General features: G+C 46.6%; 1 protein-coding gene across 1 annotated transcript; it reads right to left on the reverse strand.

The window, feature by feature from the left end:
• Positions 1 to 59: 59 nt before the first annotated feature.
• FTH1 (ferritin heavy chain 1) lies at positions 60 to 6,050 on the reverse strand. Its single transcript, XM_090032304.1, has 4 exons — positions 5,754 to 6,050; positions 3,741 to 3,887; positions 1,887 to 2,012; positions 60 to 412 (listed from the first exon to the last, which is right to left on the reverse strand). The coding sequence occupies exons 1-4, from the start codon at positions 5,862 to 5,864 to the stop codon at positions 248 to 250; spliced, it is 549 nt and encodes a 182-aa protein (XP_089888430.1). The 5' UTR covers positions 5,865 to 6,050; the 3' UTR covers positions 60 to 247.
• Positions 6,051 to 9,661: the final 3,611 nt, after the last annotated feature.

Here is a 9,661-nt window from a genome sequence, read left to right on the forward strand (position 1 = left end):
GGAGTGCCCATATGTTCTCAAAACCTCCCAGAGCAAGAATCTCTGCCACTGTAACGCAATTGAAACAGACTGGAACCAAGTCACTTTATTGTATTGCAAGGTGTTACACAACACAAGAAAACAGAGTGATTTTCAGTACAGAGTATGAGAAGGTTATCTAAATAAAAGAAAAAAAAAAGATGCATGCACTGCTGAGCAGCAAGATAAGAGTCCTACTAAAACCCACGGGGTGACTGAAGTTGAGGCTTCAGCTCTCGTTGTCACTGTCCCCCAGAGTGTGCTTGTCAAAGAGGTACTCTGCCATCCCATACTTTGGTGCCCCCATCTTCCGGAGGTTGGTCACATGGTCACCGAGCTCTTTGATAGACTTCACTTGCTCATCCAAGTAGTGGGTCTCAATGAAGTCACACAACTGAAAGGGAAAAAGTGAAAAGTTATTCCTCCATCGGGGGAAAAGACCACTTACCTCAACAAAGGTCAAACTCTGCAGTTCTAGGATTTCTCAGTTAAAAGAAAAAGGCGGGGGGGGGGGAAGGAGGAGGAAAGAAGCCTTTCCCCTTACAAAGAGCCATGAAGAGTGACCAAATCAAAGTCCTCTTGCAACAGGATTATGCCCAATTATCAGAAGGGGGAGAAGCCTTTAGTGCTTTTAGCATAACAAAAACTTCGAGAAGCTTTGTTCTCCAACTTATCAAGGCCTACCCCCATTTTTAGGACCCATACTGCAATTCCATCCAGTCTTTCAGTACTGCTGAAAATGATGTTAGTGTCCTATTATTTTTGAGTCTCCCTTTGTATAGCATTGTAATGCTTAGTCTTTGGTATTTTTACCTTTAAACTACAAAAGCCATTTTAAACTGCCTTTTGTTAGTTAGGTAAACTAAGTACATTTGAGTCTTTATTCATTCCTTCTCCAATCTTATTACTCTTTGAATTTCTAGAAATACAACTCCAGAAAGTTATTTGTTTATGTGCCTGCATCAAATCCACGCAACACTTCTATCCATTCCCACTCAAGTCCTGGTTCCAACTCTTGGAAAACACTCCATTTCTTGATGAGTCTGCCTGAACAAGCAGGTCAAGTCAGGAGTCACAGATATTTTAAGAAACCACAGTGCTAGCAGGAGATTGAAGCCCCAGACCTTAACACACCATGAAGAACAGGAAGCTTCTTAGAAGCAGCTTTCTGCTTCAGATAAGGATAAAAAACAAAACTGCCCACAAATATCAAACAAGCTATTGATTAGAACTAAGCTTACCCATTCCAGATGGGCAGTCAAGGGTATGTTCTCAGCTCTAGAACAAGTCAGTTAACTCAATACATTACTTGAATGAAGGGTTGTATCAGGTGTGGCACTGCATGGCAGTCCTGCACAATCTGTATGTATACACCGTGCATTTGTCCACAGTGACCTCCCCCGACCCCACCATCTAAATCAACATTTCTCCAGGGGGTGAGTAGCTGCATTATGTTAACTCTAGGCCAGGGGTTCTCAGTCCCTGGGCTGCAGCCTGGTGCCAGCCTACAGTGGGTCAGATGCCAGCCTGGAAGTGGCTGCGGACCAGCAAAACTGCACCCAAGCTGGGTGCAGCAGCTGTGGCAGCACAGAGTTTGGCCCACCCCACTTCCCACCCAGGGAGTGGGGGGTGTCCTTATCCGTCTGCCAGCTGGAAAGTTCAGCTGCGGTCAGCTGCGACTGCTGGGTTAGTTTGCCTTGGGCAGGGGTTCCCAAAATTTTTATGCCACGACCTGGCAAAGTAGTAAGGTACTCACTACTTTCTTGAGATACCAGGCCATGGGGCCAAAGTCTGTGCACGACTGTACCCTTGCAGACATTTTTTAAAAAGCATCATCACTTTCTACCCATGCTTCAACTTCCACTTACATGAGGGTCATTCTTCTCAGTTGCCAGCTTGTGCAGCTCCAAGAGTGACTGGTTCACGTTCTTTTCCAGATGCAAGGCACACTCCATTGCTGTCAATCCATTTTCCCAATCATCACGGTCTGGTTTCTATGAGGAAAACACAAGACCACAACTTATCTTCTAGAGACCAAATACAGGAGCAGTAGGTCAATGAGACTAAGAACAAAGATTGATTTGTCATGCTGAAACCCTGATTTGATAGGATCTCAGCTTGAAAGTTACTTTTGAAGTTTAAAAGCCACATTAGAACACAGTAAGAGTTGATAGTTCTTGCGTGGAAAGACACTTGAGAATCCATGTGCTTCTTAAGAATAGACCACCATATTCCAGCACATACTCCATAGAGACCGCTTTGTCACTACAAATAGTCATCTATCCAGGGTTTTTTGCGGGGGTGGAGGGTGTTGTTTTGCTTGTTTTTAAGTATTCATTAGTATTCATCACCTTTTAAAAAAGTCAGATCACCGTACCAAAAGCTATCCTTTTAGGAAGTGCTGATATTCCAATGGGAAGGACTAATAAGATCTGGACAGCTCCATCAGCTTTACTGGAAGAGTCAGTGGTTTTATTCTTCCTTCTTCAGGTACTGATGGACTCTCTGAACATAGAAACCTCAACACTTGACATGTTGAAATGTCAACACTTGGACAAGGAACATAGGCTAGAAGAGCAAGATTGAATGAAGTGTTATGAGGGAAGACTCACCAGCATCCTAAGTGTTACAGGGTCTTCAACTAGAAGTCACTGATCTGAGTCAAGAGTAACTCCAGAATGAGTATAAAAAGGAAGAGATGACTACCCAGAACCTGTTCTGGAGATTGAGCTGGGAATCTGGCTCCCACATTTAAATTTAGGAACCAGTGAAGTTCAGAAGAAGTTAATGCTGTTCTCAAAAAGACCTAAGAACATATACTCAAACAGCCCAATTTAAGAGCATGTGGTACAGAAGGGATGGTCTAGCCGTAGCGTGTATGCCACAAGTGGCATAAACAGCTTCTGTGTAGTACACTGCATATTGGGGAGGGGCACTGGCAGCACAGTGGCAGATAAGTCAAGAAGCAGAAAGCAGCAGATAAGACAAAGGAATGGGATCAAAATGGAATACAGTAGATATGTCCCACACCCTGCCTGTCTAAGAAGGTTGGTTCCCACTGTGGTGGAAAAAATACAGGGCAGGGAGAAGGGACTAAAGGGAAATGCATGAAAATAAGATGGATAGAAAACTATCCACCTGCTTTTTCTAGCAGTATTCTCTTGTTCCAAGTTCTTCCTTATTGTGGAAGTATCTAATGTCAAAGCAAAAATGACAAGAACATTGCAGCGTGTTAGCATCACAACACATGGCTCAGGTTGATTATCTATAGTGGTTGACGGTCTGTTCAGTACCAGCTCATCTACTCCTACGGGATCCTGTGGTGAAGGCACAGCATGCCATTAGAACCACCATCATAATTTCCATGGTAACCATGGATCTAAAATGTGCTTTGTGTCGCAGTGATGTGATGTTCAAGCCGGGCTGAGGGAATGCCCCTGTGTAAACATCACAAAACAAACTGGCAGAAAGATTTAGACAGCTGCTTGTGTATGTAGAGCTGGAGTTGCACTAAACATCTCATCCTTTCTTTACAATGCATACCAGCACTAGAGCAGCCATCAGGTCAGTATTGTTCACCAGTCCCTCACTTACTGTCATGACAGTCTGCACCGACTTAGAAACTCCTCCCCTTCCAGCCTGGGCCTAGCTTTAAAAGACAGAGTACACTGGACCTGCAGCCAACCTCTGTGTCCTTGAGGTGCATTTGCAATGCTGCTCACCTTGATGTCATGCAGGAAGATGCGACCACCCCGCTGATTCTGCAGTTTCATTAGTTTCTCAGCGTGTCCGCGCTCTTCGTGTGACTGGTGCAGGAAATACTTGGCAAAGTTTTTCAGAGCCACATCATCACGGTCAAAATAGTAAGACTGAAAACAAAATTAAGATATTATAGTCAAGACTTTGACGGACAAGTCTTACAGCTATAAGGAGCAACTGCTACAAACCCAGATATTCTCAGTATTGCCCTCACTATACAGTAGCTAGACCAACAGAGAAGCAGCTGGCATGATGGCGAGAGTTTACTGGTAGGAGAGCTTGCAGTAGTTTGCCATTTAACCAACTGACAATGGCTATTAACTATCCTCTCAAGATTGGTGGGACAGCCCCCACCACAAGCTCAGCTATTCTACTACTCAATACTAGATATTAAGTAGCTCGCTATGCCTCTCTCTCATGCTGTGACCAAAGTCTAGACATAATCATAGCTTAGATTTCCAAGATTGAAAAGGGTATTCTTCACCTGAGCAACACTTCACAAATTATAGAATCATAGAAAACTAGGGTTGGATGGGACCACAGAAGGTCACATCTAGTCCAACCCCTTCTCAAAGCAGGACCATCCTCAACTAGATCATCCCAGCCAAGGCTTTGTCTAGCCGGGTTTTAAAAGTCTCCAAGGATGGAGAGTCCACAACCTCTCTGGGTAGCCTGTTGTAGTGCTTTACTGCTAGTGCTTTACTGCCCTCCTGGTGAGAAAGCTTTTCCTAATATCTAACCTAAACTTCCCTTGATGCAACTTGTGGCAGATGATGGAACAGGGAGCAACAGTCTCCACTGGGAACAGTCTAGCTCAGTGGTTTTCAGCTCCATGATCCATGGACACCTGGGGGTTTGCAAACTTGTCTAAGGGAGCTGCAAAAAAATGATTATGATCAATCAAAAGCATACAAATACCCACACTTACAGTTCAAAAGGGGCCTGTACCACCATTGCATTTTTTTTTAGGGGGTCACAAATTTGGGGGGGGAGGGGAAGTTGAGAACTACTGGTTTAGCTTCAACCTCCCTGCAAGTAGTCTGAGGCTACTCAATCCCCTCTCAGTCTTCTCCAGACTAAACAAGCCAAGGATGCCTCAGCCTCTCCCAATAAGACACTGGAAGACCAACTGCAGCAGGGAGACAGTTCATGCTTCCCATCTTACCCACCCACACAACATCAATGATCAGACTAGTTGTCTAGTCCAGAGAGCAATGCTACTCCAAACACTGGTGAAGCAGGTGATTTTGACAGTTCTGGGGCCAGTGTTGCTTTGTTGAGTCTAGCTTTAGAAGGCTAAATACAAGGCACGCCCCTGCACATGCTGGGAGAGATGTCTGCCAACCAAGGCACTACGCATGGCTGCACCGCAGGGAACATGCTTGGTAAGTCAGGAGCTTAGGGGAGGGGCCGTAGCAGAGAATCCCGCTCTGAACAAGCCCTGATACCTGCAGCTGGCACAAGGATGCACCCCTGCTCTTCCACACCAGGACTCCAAGCACCGCCCGGGCCTTGTTACCCATAAGCCAGAGCCCAGCTGGAACACTGCAGTTGGTGCCCACCAGCCCCAGGGGAAGTGCTGCACTAAGTGCAAGGGACCCACCACCCGGGGAGAAGCAGGGCTGTGCCCCCAGTACCCAGCAGCAGCCACAACAGGCACAGCTGCGGGCTGCCCCAGGGACGAGGGAGGTGGGCGGCGCCGCCCGCTATCGGGTGCCAGGTGCAGCTGGGCCTCGCGATAACAGCCCCTGCAAGGCCCCGCATGCCGGGCAGCACCAACTGCGCCACCATTCCCGCCCCCCCTCCGGGCACCGACTTGGTACAACCCCCGCCCCACCCCAGCCTCCGACTTGGTCCTCCCCCCCACCAGCACTGAGGTAGTATGTGCCGTCGCAGCCGCGGTACTGAGATGGTATGCCCCCCCCCCCACTCGCGGAGGGGTTTGATACAGCCCGAGGGCGAGGATGGGCGCTCACCATGCTGAGGTACACGTAGGAGGCGTAGAGCTCCAGGTTGATCTGCCGGTTGACGGCTGCCTCGCAGTCCTGGTGGTAGTTCTGCCGCACCTGAGAGGGTGATGTGGCCATGGCGATGGCAGTGGCGGGGCTGCGGCTACGGCGAGGAGGGTCGGAGCGGGCAGAAGCGGCGGCTGGTTCCGTCCAAACACTGTTGAAGCAGGAACCGCCCCCGCTGGGCTGGCGCGATGCTGCCCTGGATTGAGCTACAAGCGGCGCAAACTGGCTATGCCTTCTGAGCGCAGCCCCCTGCGGCAGCCGCTTTTATAGGCCGCGGTGCGTCACAACGTGGGTGGGGCCTCGGCGCGTGGGTTACGTCAGTGGCCGCGCCCTCTACCCCGGCGCGGGGTGTGAGGGTAGTGTGTTGCCTGTTAAGTCGCGGTGGGCTGTCACGGTGTGACTCAGCAGGCGGCCGCGCGCTGCTGTTTGCCCCGCCCCTCCCTGCCCGGACGCTAGGCGGCGGTTGCCCCTGAGGGGCGGGGCGGGGCGGCGCTGCCCCTCCCTCCGCCAGGCGCGCACGCCCACACCCAGGCTGCTGGCCCGCGACCGGTGCACCGCACAAGCGCAACCATGTGCACAACCGTGCAGTAGGCCCAGGTTCGTTGTACGTCACACGCTTGCACATGCGCACAACCATGCAGCTGGTCACGGTCCCTTGCAACGCACATGCACAATCATGTAGCTGGGCTGGGTCCCTTATACGCCCCTCTGCCACACACGCACACACACAACACCATGCCACTGGCTCATGTCCATTTTACCCCCCCCCACACACATACACATACACATACACATACACATACAAAACCATGCCACTGGCGGGAGTCCCTTGTAACACCCACATGCACAACCATGTTGCTGGCCTGGGTCCCTTGTACCCCACGCACACATCTACATACACAACCATGCCACCGGCCAGGGTCCCTTGCGATGCACATACACACATGCATAAGTATGCTGAGGGCCCAAGTCCCTTATATCCCACACCCATAAATACAAACACAACCATGCCACTGTCCCGTGCCACGTGTACCCCACACACATGCACATACACAACTATGCTGCTGGCCAGGGTCCCTTGTAATACACACACAACCATGCTACTGTCCCATGCCGTTTGTACCCGCACACACATGCACATATACATACACAATCATGCTACTGGTGCGTGTAACCCCCCCACCCCCAGCATGATCACCCTGGCTGTGGACACGCCAAGGCAGGTCTCCTCCTGTACCAAACCCACTGCCCCTGAGCCTTTGGGGGTCTCCATTCAGCTTTCAATGTGATGTAGGGCCTAGGAAACCAGAGTGGAGTTGTTCTTAATTAGTCCACTAAAAAGAGCAGCTACACGTGCACAATTTAGGACAGGATCGTAACCACCTCACCGAGACTTTTCACTTTCATGGCAGCATGTTGTGGCAGAGGGCGCACCCATGCCCGTGGCGCTCTGGGACAAGCCATTCTGCAGTGTCTCCCCTGCGGAAGATCACACAGAGCTCTGCAAACGCTTTGAGTAAAGAGTTGCTTGCCATTGTGGCTTCTGTGGCTCTCCCTGGCTTTATGGAGGGCTGGCTACAAATAGAAATAAGGAAACATGGTAGTGCTTTATCCTGAAATGGGGTCTGTCAGTGCTCAGATCTGGTTTCCTTCTGTGAAGCAGAGGGGCATTGGTATCGCAAGTGAGGTTGCTGGTTTCACAACTGAATTTCCTTGCGTAAAAAACAATCCAAAAAGCCAGAATGACCCAAAACTTCCAGATGGTAAAATATAGGCAAATGCAGCCCTTATTTACCTCTTTACCACTCCCATAATATCATTAGTCCCAGAGTAGTAAACAACACAATTTTGCCTAAAGGACCTGAAAGAAATTAAGTTAGTGTTACTGTTGTTCAAGGAGAATTAAAACTAAGTGGCTTTAATTACTCCAATATTAAACAACCCAACTACCTAACAAGGTATTCTAGAAAAAAAAGTTTCTTCATAATCACAACCCACTTATCAGTCATTTTTCAAGCAGCTTGTTTTGAAGATGAGAGGACTTACAAAGGAAATGAATGTTACATTATTGGGTAACAATGATCGCCTATTCAGGTTTGATATCACAATAGGCAGAGATTTCATGGAGATCACACAACTAGAGTGAACTATTTTAAACTGGAAAAGAACAGTGTGAAAAACCTATTGACCTGGGTGCTATTTACAGGAAAATGAGTAACCATCATGTAAAGGGCAAAGTTCCTGGTAAGTCTTACAAACAGCAGGAACAAATGTAATTTTAAGATACTGCAACTCATCCAAGTTGTTACTAGGATTAGCATTAGGGCCTAGAATTTCATTTTATGACTACTTGAAGAAGTGAACAGCAAGTTGTAGCAGGGCAATGATGTAGGAAGACATGACACTAAAGAAGCCTAGTAAGAAACAGAACATATTCCTGGCTTTAATCACTGATCTGCATTAGGGTTATATACATGAGAGGTATCAGCATCCATTGTCTCCACAGCTAATGGAGTACATACCCTTTTAATTGAAATTGAATGCAAATAAAAGCATGAATGAAGTTAAAATAAGAATAAAAAATTAACATGGCCATTTAAAAATAAAATAGGAAGTCAAGGATGAAAACTTAGATAAAAAGGTAGAAAATTTGCACCCTTTGTGAAGATGAATATTTTGTCTCATTCAGGACTACTAAACCCCAAGAATTCAAAAACCATGATTTTCTTTTCTTTTTTCTTTGATAAATAAACATTGTGTTCTTTGAATTGTTGCCTGGTTACTGAGCTGTTTGCATGCACTTGGGTCACAAACCTAACCATGAAGGCTAGGAGCTTCCTCTTTCAATTGAAAGCTGAGGTCACCACATAAACCTGTGATTTTAGAAGCTAGGACTTCAAGAAATACACCAAATATCACAGGAATCCAGACAAAAGGACAAGAGTTGACAGCTTTGCTTATTTGGTATTGTCAGTGATTGTAAACTTCGGTGGTATGTATTTGTCTTCAGACCCTCCTCTAGGACTGACCATGAGACGTAGGTAGGAGATAATAACATGATCAGTTGCTTTGGCAGTTGCTGGCCATGCTTCCCCACACACCTTACATTCCCCCAACTTATAAATAAGATGGCTCTTTGCCATTCTTTTCTTAGTATTCTTCATGTTCTAGTTTTCTGGTATATTGCTCCTTTTTGCAATTACTTCCGACTTACTATGCTTGACTCAAGAAGCTTGCTGGATGCTGGTTATTGTTTCTCTGTCCCTGATAAGCCTGAACATTGGCGACTGTGACAGATCATTTCAAATTGTGTTGTAGTATATTCTAACAATACTCAGCCTGCAAAGATTTCATTCTTAATCAAGTTCTGTGCTATTTGAACTGATTTCTGCTAACCCCTTGTGTAGGCAAGAAATGCCATCTCAATCACTGGTAAACTGTGAGTCATTTTATTTACTTTTTGGCACCTCTTAGTGTTTACAACACATTCTTGCCTTGTTACTTGAAGTATTGTGCAACACCTCTGTTTAAAAACAATTGAATTGTAGTTCACTAATGAAAGGTAATCTTTACATTTGATTCAAATAGTCCTTGGGCTAAGGAGTGTCATGCAGTTTCATTTATCAGGTATCCAGGTTGTAACCATGTGGGTCTGGAGGCAAAAGGAATCAGAACTCGTGGTAAAGGTGATACCTTTTATTAGACCAACCAGATTTTTGCAAAAAAAAAAAATCCTTAATTGCCGAAAGCTTGCAATTAAATATTTTTTAAAAGATATCACCTCTACCACGCGTTCTGATTCCATGTAGTTTCATCAGCTCTTTTAGCGAAGGCTATTGGGATACCCAGATTTGCATTAGCTAAATAAA

Source organism: Crocodylus siamensis, chromosome 2 (assembly GCF_052110815.1).
Source record: "Crocodylus siamensis isolate JL-2025a chromosome 2, ASM5211081v1, whole genome shotgun sequence".
NCBI classification, from domain to species: Eukaryota; Metazoa; Chordata; order Crocodylia; family Crocodylidae; genus Crocodylus; species Crocodylus siamensis.